At 41.4% G+C, this 23,327-nt stretch overlaps 2 protein-coding genes across 7 annotated transcripts; one reads left to right on the top strand and one right to left on the bottom strand.

Annotated features, from left to right (window-relative positions):
• Positions 1-119: 119 nt before the first annotated feature.
• Positions 120-9,584, bottom strand: exoc1 (exocyst complex component 1). 4 transcript variants are annotated; one of them, XM_070832526.1, is made up of 20 exons: positions 9,534-9,584; positions 8,739-8,870; positions 8,533-8,663; positions 8,275-8,434; positions 7,078-7,265; positions 6,715-6,942; positions 6,286-6,418; positions 5,962-6,071; positions 5,313-5,381; positions 4,496-4,645; positions 3,577-3,685; positions 2,891-2,935; positions 2,339-2,502; positions 2,141-2,254; positions 1,969-2,048; positions 1,586-1,814; positions 1,268-1,451; positions 956-1,155; positions 640-834; positions 120-555 (listed from the first exon to the last, which is right to left on the bottom strand). In XM_070832526.1, exons 2-20 carry the CDS (start codon positions 8,860-8,862, stop codon positions 403-405), a joined length of 2,766 nt encoding a protein of 921 aa, XP_070688627.1. In that variant the 5' UTR covers positions 8,863-8,870; positions 9,534-9,584; the 3' UTR covers positions 120-402. The 4 variants fall into 4 exon arrangements, with proteins under 4 accessions (XP_070688627.1, XP_070688628.1, XP_070688629.1 ...); XM_070832527.1 differs by lacking the exon at positions 2,891-2,935; XM_070832528.1 differs by lacking the exon at positions 5,313-5,381.
• A 7,969-nt stretch (positions 9,585-17,553) lies between these two features.
• On the top strand, positions 17,554-22,103 carry nmu (neuromedin U). 3 transcript variants are annotated; one of them, XM_070832806.1, is made up of 10 exons: positions 17,554-17,714; positions 18,891-18,946; positions 19,031-19,078; positions 19,206-19,259; positions 19,439-19,468; positions 19,589-19,639; positions 20,701-20,775; positions 21,380-21,433; positions 21,515-21,558; positions 21,801-22,103. In XM_070832806.1, the coding sequence occupies exons 1-9, from the start codon at positions 17,570-17,572 to the stop codon at positions 21,548-21,550; spliced, it is 549 nt and encodes a 182-aa protein (XP_070688907.1). In that variant the 5' UTR covers positions 17,554-17,569; the 3' UTR covers positions 21,551-21,558; positions 21,801-22,103. The 3 variants fall into 3 exon arrangements, with proteins under 3 accessions (XP_070688907.1, XP_070688908.1, XP_070688910.1); XM_070832807.1 differs by lacking the exon at positions 19,589-19,639; XM_070832809.1 differs by lacking the exons at positions 19,589-19,639; positions 20,701-20,775.
• The last annotated feature ends 1,224 nt before the right edge of the window (positions 22,104-23,327 follow it).

Here is a 23,327-nt window from a genome sequence, read left to right as displayed (position 1 = left end):
GTGAGCCGGGGCTGCCCGTACAGAGGGCGGGGGGCGGAGCCGAACAGAGATTTAACTCAAACATATGAAGAAATGTCATGTGCTTAATAATAAGATAAATACAAATATTCGACACAGCGTTGAATGGATCGGCAACTGCGGATTTATTATGTACACATGGCATAAAATAATAACAAAAATATAACAAACAATTAAGTATTTAGAGCAAAGTTGTAGAATCTTAAAGGAAGAGGCACACACACACAGTTCAGAGTGACCACTGTCCAATGTTCAAATCCCTTTCATTAAAATACACACAGAGGAAATGCTCATTCTTCAGAAACAATACAGGGTAGTTTGTGAGTAGCTAGTGCGTCTCCTGCCATTGAGGGGCAGCAGTGAATCATAGTGCACAGCAGCTGACTAATGAGACTGAGCGATGCTGGAGAAGTACTCCAGCATGTCCTGGATGGTAAACTCCATGGTGATTCCAGATCCAGGGTAGCATCTGCCAATCAAATCTTCAAAGTGCTTGTACTGACGAATGAACTCGTCTTGCATGGAGTGCCACACCACCTGGTGGAGCAGGTCAGAGAGGAGAATTTGTGAGAGCACTGATCAGCTGAGCGGTTTCACCCTTTAAAACTTTAAATCTCTCACCTGTAGCAGACTTTCTTCCTCACATAGATGTTTGTCCACCTTCTTGTAAAGGTTGTCAAGCCCCTTTTTCACCTCTTTGCCAGGATACTCTTTGATAACTTTGCGCAGCTCTTGTTTGTTGAAGGCCAGCTGGTAGCTCACCTCCTCCTCTCGAACTCCCTGGGCTACACGAGCCTCAACTCCTTCAAAGAAATGCTGCAGGAGAGAGTAACAATTTACTTATGATGCATTGAATACAACCACTCGGTCAGATGCACATCACCAAGCATGTCCAGAACCATGCTGAAGCTTTGTGATCCAAGATATCCAGACTTACATTTAGTTTTTCTAGAGGCTGGCCCAGAGAGTTGATTACATAGGACTGCAGATGATCTGTGTATTTGTGCTTGGCCTCCCGCCTCTCTGCGTCCAGGCAGGAGATCTTTAGACGTGACAGTGTGGAAAAGATGTGGTGGAAATTCTCCATCATGACAACATCCCGCGGCGTCTTCTGGCTTTCATTAGCCACCTTCTCCACTAGAAAGACAAATAACATTCAGGGCATAAATACCAGGGATGTTTCCGAGAATAAATACCACATCATCTGTAGCCAATGGGAAGGTGCTTTTAGTTGTAGCAGTGGTCTCACCGTTCATGAACACAGCCCTGATCAGTTTGACATAAGCTTTATCCAGGTCCCCTCGGCGCTCAGCATTACGGAAGATTGTTTCAGCCAGCTCAGCAAACTCCTCAAAGCAAGTGACAAAAGACAGGATGCCAACCTTGCTTTTCTTAGAAATCTTCACTTCCTCCATCTGTCTGATCTGACCTGACTGTGAGGAAAAAAGACAGATTGTATTAAATCAACAGCATGATATGGAATAATTTAGGGACGTGAACACAAAAACATTGGAAAGCAAGCATGAAATCAGGCTTGAATTTTCCTCATCCTTTGGACTCCACTCACTATGCATTTGTCAAAGTTCCTCTTGACAGTGACCAGCACATTTCCCAAAGTAGTGCTGAGGTACGAGGCCGGGTCAACGTTCTCAGCTGTCCACACGTGGTGACTCATCTTCACCAGCATGTACAGAGAGTTGAAGCTGTCAATCTTGTCGCCCAGAGCAATGAGACTGTTGAGCTCCGTCTCGATGCTCTGGAAGATTTTATTCATCATGAGCCGCACCAAGTCTTTCCTTGAGTTGAGAAATGAAGTGAAGGAGACAGAAAGTTGAAGAAAAAAAAAAATGCAGTGACAAGTGAAATGTGGAGAAGGGAGCGATGTTTGTGACAGTGAGGGTGGGTTATATTTGCAGCAGAGATGTTAGCCGATGATGTGCAGCCACTCACTCTGATGACAAGGAGTGTCTGTGTTCAGCCTGGGGAGGCATTCTTGACGGCGTGCCTCCATCTAATTCCTCTGTTTCGGGCTGACGAGAAAAGAGACATAAAACATGACAAATCCAAACAAACATCTGCTGACATGTATATGAATGTCGCTGTAACCATGCCACAGATCTACCTGAGCAAGCGGGGGCGTAACTGTTGGGTGCTGCTGCAGCTTAAAGAACTTGCTGATGAAGTCTTGTTCTGCAAGACACAGAGGCTCCAGCTCACTGAGGACCTGCTCAAATATCTGCAACAAGACACATCCTCCATTTAGAGTTTTATTTCCACTCCACACTTAATGGGCTGATTAAATCTTTGTGGGCAGCGTCACCTTGTCAAACTTGGTCCTGTCGGCCACATCCAGGTCGGAGGCGGACATGTTGCCCATGTCCAGCAGTGAGGAAGACTGGGAACGCCGGCTGTTGGAGCCCTGCACTGTCAGCTTGTTCAGGCTCGAGGTGGAGCCTGTCAGCTTCCCCGAGCTGCCATGAAGGCCTAATACAGCACAACAAATACAGAGGGATTCAGTGTCACGGGTTTGGTCAGAATGAGTCAATGAGAATCGACTTATTTGACAATTATGACACTGTTTAGACTGTGGAGTGGTCATATCATCAAAAATAATACCAATGGTTAGCTTTTTGAGGCATTTATCATAGAATCAGAGTATGTGATGATGCATTCAGCTGCACTGTGAAGAGTTAGCACAAACCAACCAGGTACAAGCTGATGTAACGGCTGGCAGAGCTTAAGGTGGTATGTATCAGGGTAACGAAGGGCTTTGAGCAAAGGAGTTCTTTTAGTGCAGCTATGTAAGGCACAGTGGTAAGAAGCCCAGTGGTGGACTGATAGTGGCATAGCTCTATCCAAATGTCATACTTACTCTCCGTTTCCTGTTTGAGTGCACTCTCTTTCCGCGGAAGCGTAGCTGCAGCCAGTTAGAAAGGCAGGCATCAAAGACAGAGACAGGTTAGGCTTAAAACATGCAGCATGGGAGGGGTGAGGCTCGATGTTAGACGTACAAAGTTACATATATGCTGACGTGCATTGCAGTGGCTCAGGTATGCTCGTAGCTCGGACAAACCTTTAGAAAACAATTTCTTTTGTTTTCAGCAGGAAAAGCTAATACAGAATGCAGAAAGCCGACCTCTATAATTCTGCCAAAACCAAGGTCAAGTAAGGGTCCTATTCAGATTTTTAATATGTGAGGTCCTTGTACAAAGGGGAAAAAAGACGTCATCAGGAGGTAAAACAAGAAGAAGGACTTTGGAAGCATATATTAGTTGGGACAATATGCTTTTGGTAACAGACGTGATGCAGAAAACGCTGAAAAAGAATGAAGGCTTGTTTCCTTATTTATGCATGGATATTCCATTCATTTCTGTGTGATAGTACAAGCAAATACTGGACAGAATAATCTACAGATGCAGTGAAATTCTCATAGCTGTTGAGTGAAACAGAGAAAAAAGACAAACAGATGATACTGAAAAATCCTAATCACACGTAATAACAGACGACAAACATGCTTCTGGTCCTTGCTCTCACAGGTCCGTGAATAACAGCTCTTACCAAACTTGCCCTTGGCCTCTTTGGTTGTACCCGCCATCTTTATCTTGGCAACCTCAAAGAAGTCTTTGATTTCTCGTTCGTATAATCTGCTCATGTAGTCAACATAGGTCTAAAAAAAAAAAAAAAAACAGGACATGATATTTGTTTAGATGTTCAGCAACATCACACCACATATTGAGTACACAGTATTAACGAAATGATTTGACGTTTTGGAACTACACTTATTTAATTGAATGAATAGATTGATACTGCTCGAATACCTGTACGCTAAACATTAAGCTAAAGCTGCAAGACTGTTAGTTTAGCCTGGCATGAAGACTGGAAACGGGGGAACAGCTGGCCTGGCTCTGTCCAGAGGTAACAAAATCTGCCTATGAGCGCCTCCAAAGCTCATTAATTAACACTGTATCTTAGGTGCATAATTCGTACAAAACAGTGTTCAAACAACAACTTTGGCAGGCAAGCTGTTTATCGCAGTTTCTTGTCTTTATTTTAAACTGAGCTAGAGCTGAAATATAATTCATAATATTGTCATGAAATCAAACCCCATTTTTGATAGTATTTATGGATTATATGTAATCCACCATATTCTTAAATCGATATCCTCAGTCTCAGTATTTACTGTTCACTCTTCACACCAGAGCTGTTTTAATTTGCTGCTGATGCAGTTCTAACATTTCATTCTGCTGCTGTTTCACATTAAAAGCATTAAACTCTGTTATCACAAATACTGTTGTATTGATGACAAAGCAGCTGCTCAAGGATTGTTTGCTGTATTATCAAACTGCACTTGCTGTTACCACAACAGTCACCAAATCAACCGAGACTGAAACTTTAGGGATTACACCTTTAACAACTTTGTCTTCTCATCTAACTGCAACAGAGCAAATATGTGTATTTGTGAGAAAATAGCACTGACCCTGGACAGGCCTTCGTACTTCTCCCTGTGGGTGTTCTTCAGCCACTCCATGAGCTTGGCGTAGCGCAGCAGGTCCCTGTGGAGGGGGCTGTGTTTGGGCAGGGTCAGCTCAGCGGTGTGCTGCGACAGGGTGGAGCTCTGGTCGTGGCCCTGAACGACAGAGCGAGGGGAGACCATTAGCGATACATTCAATACAAGGGTTTGTACAAACAAATCTACCATCAAGTCCCACTCCATCCTGCTGTACACACACAAACACACGCAACACCAGGGATATTTATCTTGCTTCCTATCACAACCATCTGTGAATAGCTTGTTACCTCAAATTACCTTGAAACCAGTTGTTTTCAAGGTAAACAACACATCGTTCAACTGCAAATTCCACAACTTCTTCAGCTCAACTTTTTGACAAGCTTTTTGAAAAGCGCAACTCTTATTGCATTACCGATGTTCACCTTATTGTTATCTTGTTCAGTACTTACTGCTTGTAGATACTAGACATGCACGCAGAGCAGACAGGCACAGGATTTTATGATATGGGACCTTTTGCAACAAAGCCAAGTTAGCACCCAAACCCCCCAAAAAGCCCATAGCTGAGTGCAGACACTTGGTGAAAGAGGAGAAAGATGAGCGCTGCCTCTTCAGCTTCAAGATCAAATGACAGATGGTAAGTGGTTAGAAACATATCCCATGCAGTAAATAAGAGGCTGTGGTAGGCCTGAGGTTTCCGAGGTAATGACATGTAAATTAGGGTGAGGTGTGAGAGGTCAAACATCAGCAAGAGGGGGCAAGTGGGGGTTGCTGTGAGGGTACTCACTGGAAGCGACAGACAGGAGGACCTATAGAACTGAGGGATGGTCATTTTGAAGTGACTGAAGTGGTTGAACTGACACAGAGACAGAAAGCAGAGTGGGATGATTCAAAGTGAGCAACACAGAGAGTCAAGAATAGGAGGGACACGACTAGGAGGAAACGACACAAGGAAACCCTGGCAGAGGGTAAACAGGAAGTCCATGAGGGGACAGAGAGAGAGGGGAAACACACAGGAGAGACTACCGCCCTCCCTGGTGCAGCAGACTCAAAGGCAAATTTTAAGGACAACACAAGTTCTTACTCTTAAACCTGCTTAAAACTTCCTGCTCCCTGTACTTTGTTATACTGATGTATATCAGCTGTCAAGTTGTCAAATTAAATAAAGTGCTTTTTTACTAAAGATAGGGAATAAATTCTTCTGTAGCCCGTGGGTTTTTTTTATTTATTTTTATTGTAAGGGGTCACAAGCCTAAATAGTTGGGAACCACTAGTTTATAGTACGTTTGTAAACAGCCACAGTAAATCAGTGAAACACGGCCTTAAAGAGGACTGTCATCTACCACCTGAAAACGCTATTTAGAAAATAGAGTGATGCTATACCAAATGCTCTCTCTCTCGTGTTATATCCCTTGTCATAATAGCGTGCCTGTTACCTGGTGAACAAACACATTGTTGAGGTGATTGGTGAGGCGGCGAGCGAAGGTGTCTCTCAGCTCAGCAAACAGGAGCTGTTGCTGCTTCACAGCCATCAGCTTGTCGTGGCCTGTGGAAGGAAAATGACAACACAGTTCTGAATTCATTTCAGGAAAGCATTTATAAGCAACCGGGATCCACGTCGATTGTATAAATCTGCTTCTAACACATGGAAAAGAATTTTCTTATTTATTTATTTATTTATTTTTAAATGTGCAATGTCTCAGAGTCACTCACCACCACAATGAGAAACAAGTGATCAACAAGTACTTGTGAAAGCTAACCTGGTCGGAGGGCCACGTTCATGCACTGCAGAAGAGCTTCGGAGGCGTTGATGCAGGCCTCGATACCTTTAGGGGAGGTCAGGTCTCCATCCTGCAAGGCTCTGATGTGTCCCTTTGATAGGTCCATGTAGTTCTGCATGACGAAAGACGCACCACAGTCATTAAAGTCTTATAATCTAACAATTAAATTAGTGCAGTTTTAAGGCGGCAAATCTTGCAAACTGTTTTGTTTTTTCTATTTTGTAATTTTATATTTTATCTTAGCTAAAAACAAAAATAAAACCTAATTCCAAATACCTACATTTTCCACTGGGTTCATACACAGCAAAGTATCTAAAAGACCAATATGACAAAAACCTTTTGAGCACAAAGACCTCTTGCAAACTGCCTGAAAATCAGCTGAGATCAGAGTTTAAAAGTGTTCCTTACCACTAAAAACTGGATCTCGTCAAGCAGTTTGCCATTGTTGGTGCTGCTGATCTGGATGAGGCGGTTGCTCTGCGAGATCTGGTCCATCTGCTCCTTGACACTCTGGAGCATCTCCTCATAGCTGCTCAGCTTGCCCTCGATGGTGTCCACCTCGCCCAGCGCCTCATCAAGCAGCTGCATCAGGATATTGACCTGCTTCTCTGATGCCATGATGGACTGGATATTGGCCTTAAAGTAGGAAATAATCAGAGTATTAATATGTTTCTATGTTAATATTTCTCTTCACACTCACAGGCACAATATCATAATAAATAACGCCACTGGTTTTCACTGTGGTTTTAGTCTAGCAGTTGCGTCACCCACCCCATCTAGAACCTGCAGCTCCCTGGAGAGCTGCTCTGCGAACGCCTCAGCATTGGAGATGGCGTACTCGCACATCTCCATCATGCTCTCGATGTCCTGCTCCTCACGGGTGCTCAGCTCCTGATAGTCATCCAGAGCATCCTCATCGCCCCCGGCAACACTCTGACTCTCGCCGCTTGGCACCGACTCTGATCCCACAAACAGAGACGGAAGACATGAGCACGAACACAAAGTTCAAGACAGATTCTGGTATTGTCGAACACACCTGGTTCTATGTGCTTCTTGGAAGAACAATTACAGACAAAAACACATTCGGTCATATGAAAGGGCAAGAGTCTTAAAACACATTTTAAACTCAGTTACCACCAGTTACTCATTTTCTACCAGTGATGTAAGAAGTATACCTACAATCTGAAATGGCTACTATCAGCTAAATGTACTTGTCTATATTTGCTCTAGTGGATGAAAAGACTGATAGACCTCTGTAAGTCAAATTCTAGTACAGCAACTGAATAAACAACTGCATTTTGTTCTGGAAAAAGTAAAAAGAATATGGGCTAGAAGTTTTGTCAAATTAGATACAGAGCACATTAACAAACATGTCAGAAATAACCCTATGAATTACGGTGGAATGGACGAGTAAAAAAGCTAAACGTGAAGTACAAACATGACCTAAATGTGGGTTACGATGAGAAAATGAATCATGCCCATCTGTATTTAGTGTCAATTAATTCAAACAGAGGGAGCTTTACGGAGGTGAGAGTCTCTAATGAGAATGGTAGTTTGAGGTCATGAGACAACGATGGAGAGGAGTGAGGAGAGGGAAGTTAAGTCCTACCAACCTTCCGCTCTAGGAAGTTCTGGCCAGAGAAAGTTTAAGAGAGAAAAGTGAGAATAAAGAAGAATTTAACACAGAAAGCCATACCACAAACCAAGATACAAAAAAGAGGTTGGACACTTTTTAAAAAAAACAAACAAACAAAAATATGCTATTAATAAATAAAACAAATCAAAATCCAGCAGAGATTCTCACTTTTGGGCTGAATTAGAATACCTCAAACATGACCGGTACACACTAGGGTCAACACTTATTGGTTTAAGGGGAAGAGACAGGCCTTTAAACAAATACAGTCAAATTGAGAAAAGCAGCATGCGCTCACAGGGGGTGGCTACAGAAAGGATAGAGCGTTTCCACACCTTCCAGCAGCTGAGAACTGACATTCACAAACTCCACCTTCTTCCTCAGGTATCTCTGGTTCAGCTTCCAGATGCAGGAGATGAAGGAGTTTTTTTCAGCAGTACTGCTGGCCAGCCACCGGTACACCTTCTCAAAGTGAAGGTCAAACTCAGGGTTTTCCTGAACCAGAAGAGTTAAAGGGGGAAATCAATGGGACATCTGTAACAACTGAACAAGGTTATAGATGAAAAAAGTTAAATATACAGTAGATGTCCGACCTTGCTTGCATCTTTGGCATCAACTTCTGTCAGATCTCGGAGCTCCCAAGTCTGCTGTCGTTTGTAAAAGTCCCCTTTGTCAGACTTTTTCACCTTAACCACTTTCACCTGGACAGGCCTCTCCGTAGTAACTGGAAGAGAAACAGCCCATTATTTCAGACACACTTACTTGTAACTTGCAGTTCTTTGTCCTATAACTCACTCACCCGTGGCACACAAGAAGCAGTTCTTCTTTTTCTTCCCTGCCTTGCAGACGTTAACGATGCCGAGGAGGCGCTCGTCGTTGGGTGTGAAGATGTCCCTCTGGAGAGCATGCTTGATGGCTGTCATGGTGGATGCTGTCATACAGAACATAGCAGGTTGCTTATTACTATTATAGACATAAAGGACACACATCTATTATACATGCACACATTACTAGCCATGAAACAAAATCTGCATAATTACACTCACTGGTGTATCACATGTCAACTTAAAATGCTTAATTACATGCACATAAATTAAAGCCATTGTTCTTTGCTTTGTAACACAGTTCATGCGGTGTTAGAAAATATTTCAGAAGGTTATTATAACACATGCCAATGCTCGTTTTGTGTCTCTTAGCACTTGAGACACTCTTCTAACGGTGACTAGCTAACAGGCTATCAGAGGCTGTTGACATCAACTCTAACAGTGAGCAGGAAACAGCACCAAAAGTGTTAACAACACGTTTTAAAAGTCAGCTACCGGTGTTGGCGACTATACCGCTGGAAAAAGGCCTTTCCCAATGTAAACACACTGGTGTCCTGTCTGTCCGTCTGTCTGTCTGTCTGTTAGCTCACTGGCTACTAACGCCCTGCTAGCTTGAGGGAGCTATTAAACTGCTGTTAGCATCAGCCGCACCGCACAGGCATTGCTCGTGACTACATGAGCGACATAATTACCTACAGCATTGTGTATGTTTAATTAAAACGCATTCTATCTGCATTTTGACAGAGATATGTATCATAAGGAGCTACTACCTTGTTTTATCAGCCCACCAGTCCTTCGCAAAGCACCGCCCTCCCACTTCCTGGTTCACAGTCATGTGACAGAGACAGCGTCAACATCCACCTTCCTGCACGCACAGAGGCTGCACGTTGCTGCAGCCACCAGCCTCCTCAGGTCCTTATCCTGGATTTTATACAAAAACTATCATTATTTAGAGACATCCAAATCTAGTATTAGCACCTTCACTACCATTGCTGGCTTTGTATATATTCACACAGAGAAGTTTCAAGTAGAGTGAACAGTATACAGAATTTAGAAATCTGTACGTAGTATTGATGTCAAATGCACAGACGGCCTCAAATTATGATCATACGTTTATCACAATGAGCCTCCACCCAAGCAATGAATTGAACACCTACAGAATTAGAAACTGGCTAAAAGCTGGGTGCTACAAAAAAGGCTTGTACAATATGCAGACAGTAGATGAGGAAATTCTTGTTGTGACGTTGACTGCAATATTATGTCTGCATAGTTCACGATGATACTAATAATGTCACAAGTTATTCATATATAGGGGTCACATATGATATTTGTGAGGTGAGATAACCATATTTATTACTGAATCACTTACAGATAAACATGTCTTTTAAACATGAACTTTTTAAGATGCTTATTAGACTAAAATGTTTTACAATTTTAATTACAATCAGTTGTTCATTCGAGTTCTTTATCATGATTGTATTTGTCTTTTTAGTGTTTTTGAGTTGGCCTGCTTTTCCATTTTTAGCCCCTAACATGAACCATTTGAGATTATGTCCGCAAATGCCATCTCGCGTATACATGTTGTTTTCAGGACAGCAGATGGCATTGTTAATCCACCTAACAGTTAGCATTTCTCTAAATGCCATGCTTCTTTGCTTGTGGGCAGAGTTCTTACACTTAATCTATGTTTTGTCAGTGCTCAAGTGTATTCATGTTTTCGACAGTTATAAAAGTGACACACCATCTATAGCAAAAGCCCACAGAGGCCATTGAGACTGAATGCCAGCAGTGAGTGAGTCAGACACATGATGGAAAAGAAAGTCACAGAAGAACAAGTGATTTGCAGACAATGCCTTGAGGTCGGTGTTGAAGTTATTGTGCAGAGACAGCAGTGGATCTCCCAGCTGGTGAATGTGGCATTCACTGTCATCAACAGTTAAATTCACGGTTTATTGCTCCCTGTGACGTTGACTTCCAAACATATCTCATATCTCCATTTTCATCAGTCATCATGCAACGTAAACAATGCCTGTTGTGTCCAGGTTACATCTTTATACTTCTGTATCTTCTGTAGAGAATTACATTGTTGTTCAGGCACAGAACACAGCATCCCTGTGGGGTGTGTACAATCGTAATGCAGGTCTCTGTGGCGTCTTTTAGCATGCTGGGTACTAGCGTCCCTGGACATCACTGAGGAAGATAAACATTTTGTGATTATAGCTCATGGACATATTAAGCTGTCCCCTACAACATTACTGGACAAAGTTATCACTTTAATATGGAAATAAACACAACAATATTATATTTTGCCTGCAAAGAAAGAAGTGGAGGAGTTTTCAGTAAGTCCAGCCAGCACTGGTCTTCTGGAATGGCCATTTTGATATTTGTAGACTTTTAAATTTAAATATTCACTGCAACATAAAGAAGTTGATGTTAACATGAAAACCAGCCTGAGAAACTCCCATCAAATGGAGCACACAGCATACAGTACACAGTAGTCTAATTTTATCATCAAGAGGCAAAAAATGGACCTGACATTTATTCTGTTTGATGCACTTTTGCGAAATCTCTACACCAAACTGGCTACATGAGCCCACTCCTCACAACGGCATCATTACCAATTTATATTTCCAGTTTAATGCAAATACTTTAACCCTTTTTTCTTTGATGCAATGGTGAAATAATGTCTTGTGTTTGGGCCATTATGTCCATAAAATTGACAGCCCAACATGTGTAATATACAGTACATCTAAACACCACACACACACACACACACACATCCCTCACACACACACACACACACACACACACACTACAAACCATACACACATACACACTACCATTATCTTTTTCTGTTTTGACACATGTTGTGCTTTCCTGTAGTCGTGATTCACCCACCGTTTCTGCTCTCCTGCTGCTTACTGTCTATATATTTTGTGAATGTCAAAGGGCTATAGACAGTGCAACAGACTGATGTTGTGCACAAAAACAATCACCCAGAGCATGCTGGAGCAGAACAACTGCAGAAAACCAAAAGTAAAAAACTAAGATACATTACTTATTCACTCCCGGTCAGTTTGGAGGAGGAACACAAACTCGCTGCAGGTGAGAGGTGCTCCCACCAAATGAAGTTGTCCTGTCAGGAGGCCACTACGCCGACGAGGGAGCCCCAGTGACATGCACGGCGGATAACATGCAGATGTGACTCACAAACAAAAGGGCTTTTCACACCGGTGGTGCAGCGTCAGGGGACGGCGATTGCATCTATGTAATCTACATTTGACATTCACACTGCTGATTAAAGGCTAATAGCATTTTCTATTCCTATTTGGAATCAGAAACATTTGAGTTGCTATCTGGATGGCATTTAGCGCAGCCCTTTAATGCGCTTGAAGAAGGCATCATCTGTGTTGTTTTAGGTCCATATTTTTTTTGTATTGTCAGCATGGCAGAATCAAAATAGATGAATAGATCTGCATATGCACAGACCGCCTCATTATATACCCCTGTAACTTCTTTGAGAGACTTCCCTTGCTGTTGAAGTCACATCTTTTACAGTCCGGAGCCTTTGTGGCTTTAAGCTGAAACAAGCACAGAACCTCTTCAAACGAACACTGACTCAAGTGTGCTTCTGCCACTGTTATGAACAAGAAGTGCATAATGGTGACACCTGACTGCATCGGTGCAAACAAACAGCCTGCAGGAGCAGCACGGCGGTGGGCAGCTGAGGGGAAACTTTGGCCTCACTTTGGTAACCTCAACCCAAGGTGAGGTGTCCGCTCGCTGCCAAATTACGCATAGACAAGAACACACTGGTCTTCCAAACTGAAGCAAGCATGAGAGCCGCTATTACATGAGCAACATTGCGTGTAAAGCTCTCTGCTTGTTAGGAGGGTCGATCATGTGTGCGATTTGGTTTTAAAGTAATCATGTAATTTAAAGTGTGTGTGTGTGCGTACACATGTATGCTCTTGCAAGAGTGCTCTCCTGTTTGTTTGTGCGGGGGTTAGGGTTAGGGAGAGCATGTGTAATAACGAGAGAGGATTATTATCAATGACATCGAAATGCTGATGGCAAAAAAAAAAAAAAAGATTAGTTGAGCGTAAAATCAGATCTGAGAGAAAAAAAAAGTTCAAGAAACAATTTGTGTTGCTGCTCTTGGATTCAGTTCGTGATTAGAGAAAATGTTGGATAATTCTACAACAATATGAGGGAAATGGCTTTATAAATTTATCTTCATTAGAAAATAGTTTCATCTTGTTTGGGACCTTTACATTTATTTATTTTTATGGTTTGTATTCTCTCCATTGTGTATGCTCTCCATTTTGATATTACACCGTCAATATAAACACCTGTCCTGATATTTGTTAGGCTCAGTGGATAGATTAGTGGACTGGACAGGCCAATGAATAACATCAGCTTTTATTCATATGCTTTTTACTATCGTATGTTGTATGTGAGGATAGCGTCTCTCACTGCCTATGTCACAGCCGGAGCAGGGCCCCGGATCCTCAAGGCTCCCGGTTCACTCTGCGGCAATTAGATTATAGCAACTTAATGAACTGAACATTTGTAAAACACTGCACACCCCTCTTGTGATTTAATGGTAACAAGGCAGAGGGGGAGAATAAAGTGGGGACACATGACACTGCATGAAAGTGACAAACAGCAAGGCCAGAATGTGGGATGGATATTATGTGACACTGAGGGGTCACATGAGCAAAGATGTGATTCGAGAATTAAGTGAAATTTATTTGAAGAAATAAAAATAGCAACTGGGGACAGCCTCTGAGAAAGAAAAACATACAGGTTAATGATAAACACACATATTGAAATGATAATATCCTTTCAGTGCCTTTAAAGGACTAGTTTGTCATTTTGGGAGGCATGCAAATTTAATGTCGGCTGAGAGTTGGAGGAGAAGATTGATGCCACTCTCATTTCTGTGTGCACTTCATGTGTGAAGCTATCACTATCAGCATGTTAGCTTAACTTAGCTTAGCAGGAAAACAGCTAGCCAGGCAATGACTGAAGGCAAAAATATCTGTATATGTGCACTCCTACAACTCGCTAATAGGCATCTTATATATTTTTTATTCTGTATAAAAACATACATGTAAATATGTCAATTTTACGGTCAGGCTTTTTCTACAATTTAGAGTTAGCTGCTGTAATTTTTGTCTGTTAATGCAGTTAATAATATAGGAGGAGTTTCTTCATTTATTTAAGGTCTCAGAGGAAGCGTGGACAGCGAGGGTGGGATGAAAGGATCTTTGTGAAACACTGTTCATTCCACAGTCATCATAGGGATGATGCATACTTACATTAATTCAGCATGAATCCGCCTGCACAGGAAATTGTGAATGTTCTTGGATACAATGTGATACTCAGTTAATGATAAAATATAATGATATTTACAGTGAAACACAATATGTCAACAGCTCATGCAATATAAGTCAAAGTGGATTTCGGTTACTTGATACCATCTGCATAAGTAGCATGTTATGAGTTAGAGATTTAGAGCAGATTCTAAAGTGAAAATGATCAGATTTATGACAAGGATCTCCTTTACATTCAGGTTCCTCAATAGCTATATGATAACCGTTAATAATCCCTTATTATTAACATGTGATATTAAGCCATCAAGTTCTGGTTTAGTCTGTAAACCAATTAAGTGGCATGCCATTAACATGGAATGTTCTGAGATACTCTTAAAATGACATCTAGATTTTTTAGGTTCATAAAGTCTCATTTGCGATGAGATTATTTTGATTTGAACCAAGTTAATAAAAAATAAATAAAAAACACAGGGTCACTTGGCATTAGTCTTTGGCCAGCCGGCATCTTCCATCCCATGCACAGGATGGAAACAAAATTTAAAAAAGTAAAGTGTTTCACTGCAGTTTGTAAGATGTTGCTCATGAGTTAGAGGCAGCTGTTTACAACGATTGGTTTACATGATTCCTACAATTTGGAAATACAATAAGCACAGAGGCTTGTCATGTTTTATAAGGTTAAGGAGGATGTGACTTGTTAATAGGTTACTCTGCCTGCTCATTTTCCTCTTGTTTTCCAGTCATAGACGTCACTCAAAGCATGCAGATAAACATCTTTTGTGTAAGTGATGGATGCGTTTTGGTGGGTCTGACTCTCTGCTCTAATTCATCACACTAGGCCCAGCGCTTAAAGCAAAGGTCTGACATTGTACACAATATGTTTGTTGGCTCTCTGGTGCAGAGGCTGATGAGAAATTTGATGCCACACATTATTATATCAGTTAAATATAAGGCTACAGATAGAGGCTGGTTAGCTTAGCTTAGCATAATGAGTGGAAACAAGGGGAAACAGCTAGCATGGCTGTCACCCATGATGCACCTGTGTGGCTGTTCTTTAACGTGGGTTAGAACTGCAGCACAATTAAGACTGCAACTAATCTGCATTGCGGCTTCAAGGTGCAACAGAGTGTGATTCACAGACAGTAATCGTCCCTCAATACCTTTGGGTTTCCGCTCAGACGAACCAATTAGACAAGCGCATGCAAATGCCAGTCAACTTCATCATGAAAGAAAACTCTTTTGAAGGTCACAACCTTTCAGGATTTCTCCAGAGCTTTCAGGAGACAAGAACCACATCACTTGTAGTTACTGAAGCAATATTGATGTTGACAGATGACGCCAATTCACCTAAAAAGCACCTTAAGAATTAATGCTCATAAGACAAAGCTGCAAAAACAACACATGTTGTCATCCTGTCGCCATGGGCTTGCAGACTGACCGCTGCTGATTGAAGAGGCCAGAGAGATTAGTGTAGGAGGATGTCAAGGGTGGGGATGAGTGTGATGACTCCCTGGAATCGCTCAATTACCACTGCACTGCTTTTGTCGCTGCTCGAACAAAGTCACACCAGATTTCAGAACACAAAGCTGTGATGAGGCTTGACTGCTTTAAATAATCTGTCAATTTTGCCTCTTGTGTTCCAGGAAATCTGCCTCACAATTTATCTTTCACTTGTACAGTGATAAAATAAAAAATGCTTTTCTTTCATGACAGATAATGAAGGGGATGAATCAAGATATTATACTATGTTTTCAGTAAGATTTGAAGAGTGCAAATCCACGACTGCAATTCAAAGGCATCGCATGCTATTATGTGTACAAAATGAACCCTGTAAATCTTCCAAATCCTCCTCGTCTCTCATCCCGCCTCCCTCAGATGTCCAGCCTCTCCTCCACATAGCACTGTAACACATGTTAACTCCCTTCATTTAACAATAAATCTAATAATAAATAAAATTAAAACACATCTTCCTTTGCAATGACATTTTATTCATCTCATAATCATCGTGGCATTTGCTGAAGATTTTTTATTAGTGGTTGCTTGATTGTGGGGACACTACGGTGGTGCGTTGGTTAGCAATGTTGCCTTACAGCAAGAAGGCTCCAGGTATAAATCCAGGTCAGCTGGGATTTGCTGACCTGGCTCCAGCCCCGCCGTGACTCTTAAGGCTAAACTGTAGAGACAATGGATGGATGGTTAATTGCAACAGAATTAGTTATAATTGTCAAAGTGAGCTATAATGCCTTATAGTGCATTCACACACTGCCTGGGTTTCATGAGAAAAGGTAATTTAGTAAATAGTGAGGTTGAATTAAATGTATGTAACAGTGTGAACAAAAAGTTGAAAATGAAGATTATAGTTCCTACAATTATATTAACATATGTCAAGCATGAAATAGCTTTTATCTTCACACAGGTGAGGTGAGAACAACATATTATGCAGAGATGTTTTCCAATCAGATTCATATTCAAGCTGTGATTTAAAGGATGAGCAATAGTCCTCATGATGGTCAATACAGTGGATCACGTCAGGTCAGTTCTCAGAGCTTCTGTCTGTCACAAAATGGATTTTATTGGCTCATAAAGTAGTGAATGGTTCCTGATCTGCTGATATGTTATGAACCGCCCAGTTTCTAAAGTCATGTAGGACGGGCCTGCTTACTGTCCCAGAGCCAAAACCGAATCACGTCAAACACTAAACAACTATCAGTTGTTTTTTTGTTACTGTTTTTTATTATATCAAATTTATTTTACTTTTTAACATCTGGTAATTCTGTTGTACTCTATTTTAGCTTGTTTTTTAACTCTACTCTTTATTCTGCTCTTGTAAAATCCCAACTCAATATATGTCTTTCTATTTTATTTTATTTTTTCAATACATTTTTGTGTCTTATTTGAACCACTTTGATTTACCATGTTACCAAAGGATGCCATGCAAATAAATCTGGCAGTAAAGAAGACAATATTCTAAAGATGTGCTTTTGATTGACATTGTTGCTCCCATCTTTCACATGAACAGTAAAAGTAGTGATACACATCTGATTCAGGTTGAAGTTTATTTACAGGCAGCTGCTGCGCTCATGTTACCATCACAGCACCAACAGAAGAAAAAAAAAACAAACATCGCCATCAGTTTGGGTGTTTGTGTCACTCCATCATCCCCCCTGGAGCATCAACCTGTTGATCAAATCCAGTAACTTTTCACACGAGCCCTAATGACGCAGCCAAGTGTCAGTGGAGCGCGCGAGGCGGGGGTGGTGTGTGTGTGTGTGTGTGTGTGTGTGTGTGTGTGTGTGTGCGCCACGAGCCTTCATATTTCTCTGACGTGAGACAGAAAGTCTCAGAAGAGCAAGAAGTCAAGCGGACACACACACAGAGACGCATAAGACACGAAAGGCCAGCGAGAGAGAGAGAGAGAGAGAGAGAGAAGAGTGAGCGACAGAGAGAGACAGAGAGAGACAGAGAGGGAGATGAGGACCTTCCAGAGCCAGGCAGCGCAGCGGGGAGCCGCCGGCAGCGCGCACAGCCTCAGCCTCAGCGGGGCCATGAGTCCGCTCAGCACGGCCAGCATCAGCCTGGCCGCCCTCCTCATCCTCACCATCCCAGTCTGCACAAGTAAGTCACAAACTTTGTCTCACCCTCAGCTTTTTTTGTCTAGAAAAAAACAAAAGAAAGTTTTGGACGTGTGATTTTAGCAAACTTTTAGTCTTTCACCTGTTCCTGTCCATGGTAATGTAGAATGTAATCTATCTATCTATCTATCTATCTAGTAATTAGTATGGTTAATATATACACTAATACACTAATAACAATACATTTCTGCAGCAAATTTGTGTAATTTGTAATATTTTGTTGATTTGAGTCAATGTATTTATGAATTGTTGATTTGCTAAAAATGTTGTGACCATTTTTTTTTTGTGGTTGTGTGTCTTAGGTGATGACTTTGCTTGTCTTGTCTTGTAAATTTGAGGGCAAATGTATAGATAATTATGGTGTTTGTTTAGAGTATCTTACAGTTTTGTAAAATAAAAGAATGTGTATAAAACATGCAGTAGATAGATAGATGGATGGATAGATTAAAAAAAACTTACACTTACATTTACTTAAATTGCTTCTCTTATTTTCATTGAAAATACAGCATTTTTAAGTGATTTACTGTACTTCTGTCATGATTCATGTTAAAAGGACTCTTATCCACCCTTCCATCACTGAATGCTCCTTAACTGATGTGACGTCAGACCGGCAGAGACGGCCAGACACCCAGTTCTGGTCCTGCAGCCTCTGACTTGGTGTGCCTACTATCTCTATCTGACACTTGAGATATGTGTAGATGCAGACTGACTGTCACTTCCTCCCATGACATCAAAGTGGCTCGTGGGATTCAACATCAGTTTGGTTTCAGTGTCACTATTACGTTTGACATGTTTTCTTTGTAGAGACAGATTCTAAAAAAAAAATACAAGACTCGATGAAATCTTGTTTAAAAACGTGAAAACTTCCAAAAGCAGACATCCTAAAGGCAGCCATCTTCCATCAACATGTTCCACAGTAAAGCTTTTACCCTGCTAATAAACATCCGCTGCAATCATGTCGAAGCGGAGCGTCAACACGCAGGAGATGCTGTTCGTCATCACAACAAAGCAGCGGCTCCACTGACCTGCAGCTTCTACAGTGCACCCCCATCATGCATTATGACTGCTCTGTCAATCAAAGTATACACTGTTGCTGATGTTGAAATAGCAGCATTTAGTGTCCTATACTGACTGTTTGTTTCTGGGTGGGAAACAAAAGGTGCTCCGGCAGAACTTCAGCAAGCCACAACAGATCAGAGGCAGCTACTCAGCCAGGTACGCTGCTCCGTTTTATTCCCTCTCCCTTCTTTACTCCGCCTGTGTGTGTTCCTGCCCATCATCCTCTGTGATGCTCCACAGATAGATGCTGCGTGCTCATCCTACCTCTCCGCAGACCTCAAGTTTTGGGTGAGTGAGGGATGATTTTGCCTGCTTTGCTCACACGTATTACGAGTTTAAGTGCATTTACAGTGCATTTATTATGATTTATTATAGTTTTTTAACAGCCAATCTTATTTCCTGGTCATGTTTCCAGACATCTGATGTGTTAGGAGAACTCTGTGTCTTGATGCTGGTTCAGAAATCAAAGGTACATCATAACCTCTTACTGAACATCTCAGAAGGAACGTATTAGAGAGGAGTATACGTTTCCTCACACTAGACTTAATATATGCACAGTGAAATGTTGATTGTCTGTCGCGTTTAAGCACGGCTGTGTTAAGATTCAGAGTGAAATCAACTAAAAGTCTCCTTTTGTTGGCCTCTCAGGAGCTGAAACTGCGAGAAAATAGTAAAAGGGTAAGTACAACTTATTTTTCTCTTGTTATTTTCCAGAAATTGGTTAGACTAGACCCGCAGACACATGCCATAAGACCAAACGCAAGGATGTCATTGTAATGTCATGCACTGTATGTGCAGTTTTTATTTCATTACTCCAGACCACAAGGTTCTGCCTTGTCACGGGGGGCAGTAAGCACTGTGAGTTGAAAGATAAATCTGCACTGTGTTGCTTGACCTAAGAAAGTACTTGAGATGGTTGTAAAACTATATGTGACCTGCACTTTTTGCCTAAGCGTGGTACCTCTCAAACCGTATCCACAGATCTAGATCTAGAAGCACCAGCTGTGTAAATGATCACACTTCATTCCCCAAACCAAAATGCATGCAGGCACTCATTTAGCACCACAAGTCGATACTAATGTATATACATGCATGCAGACAAATACTGTGGCATGGATACGCACACAGACACACACTGTCATCACATTCACAAATATAAAATGAACTTGTGCTCATCTCCCTTGCCCTGCGTTCTGCATGTCAGATGCTCACTCTCATAAACATTTTGCACAGGAGGGCAACAGCATGGCTCCTCAGCGAGCTTTATTTCTTGGTTGCATGAGAATCTGGGTAACGTTCGCCCCTTTTCTCCGTCTTCCACACTGGACAACACCGATATCAGTCAGGAAACAAGGGGAAAGTTGCAGAAACATAATATTGATACTCAAAAATCTGCTGCGGTTCTTAAAATCATGACATAACGATGAGAGAAATTAGACATTAAGGTACATTTTGTTGATTAAATACGATTCCTCTTGGTGTTTTTATGAGTTGAAACTGCAAAGGGTCGTGTAGAAAGATGAAAAGTCATAATGCAGAGAGCTGTTTCTGTTTGGATTATTTACATGCATTGTATTAATATTCTCCAAGTGTATTTATGCTCATTGAAGCCCCACAAAACTACCCAGGATGCACACTCCCTTTCCACAATAAACCATATTTCTCTTTGTGAAATATGAAGCTATTTTGTCCTTTGCTCCTCCGTCACTGGTATGTGAATAATGCAGAACGTGCACTGAGGAAGCATTCGTTTGCATTTCTGTGTTGCATGTTGTTGTGAGGTTATCAGAGAGACACGGAGGTCGTATCTTTGCCTCTGAAGACTCCATACTCTGTCTTTTCCTCCGTCACTGGAGCTGTTATTCATGTTCGTGTGTTCGGCTCTATCTGTGTGTCCCTGTGTTTGTCAGACCCCTCTGTTGCACCCTCTCCTGCTTCTAGTTTCTCAACTCCATACCAGAGGAGAGAGAGGACTCTCAATGCACGTATGTACCACCCATTTCAGTTCTTTCACTCCCCATTTTTTTTGTTAAAATCCTATTTTTTTCTCAATGTTTGGCTTAATAAATGTCTCAACTGCAATAGGTCTCTTGCTTGAAACTATAGAAAGAGCTGATAATTAGACAATGATAAAAAGTGCATTGTGCATTGTTTGTACTTTGTATTTGTTCGAGGCAAATGTCGAGTGTGCGTGCTACACTTTCAGCGTATGTTTTCCCCTTCCTGAGTTTCCATGTCAATAACACTGTTTCATATCGGGCAGCTCTCCGTCACTCTCTGTACAAGCTCAGCCTACATTAGTTGTTCTTTCCCAAGCTGCGAGTAATTACGGTCTAAAATTAGTGCAGCTGACAGGTGAACTTATCCCTCATTGCTATCAAACGCTAACATACACAGAGTGGACACAGAGGAACTGCGAGTGAGGAGCGTGGAGGGTGTTTGTTTTGAAAAATCCACATGTGGATACATGAGTATGTGCTCTGCTGGTGGAGGAGAGTTGTAGCAACTCTGAGAGAAGATGCCAAACAGGACGAGGGTAGTTTTCTATTCAAGCTCAATTCTGTGGTTTATTTGTGTCTGTCTGTCCAGGCTGACCCTCAGGGACCTGGGGGGATCCAAAGCAGGGGTTACTTCCTCTATCGGGTATGAACATGTTTATGTCAGAAAATGAAATAAAATACAAATCTCCTGGATTTTGTACTTACTTTTTGTTTGTACTTACAGCCACGAAATGGAAGACGGTCCTTAGAATATGAGTAAATTAAAAGGTAAAACTCATCTATCATAAAAAAATAAATAGATAATATTCACCCTCCTCACATCCCAGTAATTCCCACACAGTCCCTAATTGTCATTGAACCACCGTTATTATCCTAATGGCAGTAGTGATCGCAAGAATTATAAAGAAATTCAGGCTTCGTAACACCATGTTTCCAGGAGGTTTCAGTGTGTGTTTTTGTTCTTGTAATCACATCTAATCATGTGTATTAATGTGTCTCCACCTCTGAAGCTTAGTGTACAGAGACAACACAGACCCTGAGACCCAAGCCGCTGCACCACGGCCGAGTGATCCAGACTCCACCCAGAGCCCTCTGCCACTGCTGTATAGTGATAATGTCTGAATGTACACAACCAATATGATTCGAATACCCTTCATTTGTCCAGATTTTATTTTGTGGTATATATGTGTCATTTGCATTAAAACTGCTCTAATGGGGTGTAGTTGTGTAAGTTTGATTTGGTATGATGCATGAATAGAGGCAGATAGGTACACTCATTAAAACTCTTGGATATTGTACACTGAAATTACACATCAGGAATATTTCATCCATAATAAAAGCATTCATTTGAGAAGTACGCACATTTTTAAATGACAATTACGGTACGGTCTAAGCTTTATTTTGTGTCATGTTTGGGTCCTGTCGTTCATAATAAAGCCCGTAAAGTGAGGAACTCATTGCACACTGAACAAACGGAGTAATGAACTCATGCAAGAATATTAGAGATTATCATTTAAAAAGAGGAACAAAAGTAGTTCAACGCCCATATTTATAAAACTCAAATGCAGCCTCTCATCATTTCAGATTTAACTTGCAATCCCCACAACACTGACAACTTTAAATATCTAAACTCATTCTCTTTCTGCTTTATTTTCAGCCTGAGCAGTTACTTTTTACCAACAGTAGATGTCACCATCATCAGCCAGATAAAGCCGAGATTTCTTTGCAAAATATCCAGTATGGTCTGAGTGACACTGCTATACATGATATGAGGATTTAAATGTATGCATGGTAATGTTTGTATCCACAGCTTATGGGTGGTTTAAATACAATTCTATCAGCTTCTTTCAGTATAGATCAACTTTACAGTCATGATAAGATGACGAATTCTGTAATATGTTCAGGTGGTGACATTCCTCAACTGAGGAATTTGAATTTGTTTGATAATTAACGCGACACACTAATAAAACTGAGATCTTTTAGATATAAACAAAGTGTCAGACAGGTGCGGAAAGCTTTGAGAGAGCTAAACCATGAGCACTCTGTGTGTTACTCTAAGAATCAATACAACATGGCAGGAGTTCTTTAATTCTCCACAGTGAACCACACCACACTGACTGTGAGGATTTTACAGAACAGGACATTTCTGGCCACGTCTCAATGTCCTCAAGATGGATCCAAGATGAAGTGCTTGCATTTCCTGCCAAAAATAATGATTCCTCCACAAGCAACAATAAACATAAGTGTTTTCACAGTAAAGTTGTGATTATTTTGAGAGGCCTTGGATTTTAGAACAGAACGAGCTACTGTGTTAAATACCGTGGGACCTCTGTCCAACTCAGCAAAATAAAACACCACTGCAACACCTCATGTTGGACGGAAATCAATAATGTGATGCCAACTTCCAAATTGTTTCCTGTGAGTGCTCAGTGTGACTCATTCTACCTGAGAACAAGAGTCAGATTGTTGACTGTTGTTTGACTGAACAATATTGTGACACAACTGGGAGTAATTGAAAAATGTTTCTGACCATTTGC

Source organism: Pempheris klunzingeri, chromosome 6 (assembly GCF_042242105.1).
Source record: "Pempheris klunzingeri isolate RE-2024b chromosome 6, fPemKlu1.hap1, whole genome shotgun sequence".
NCBI classification, from domain to species: Eukaryota; Metazoa; Chordata; class Actinopteri; order Acropomatiformes; family Pempheridae; genus Pempheris; species Pempheris klunzingeri.
The sequence above is the reverse complement of the archived record's forward strand: the minus strand, read 5'-3'. Positions and strand labels throughout refer to the sequence as shown.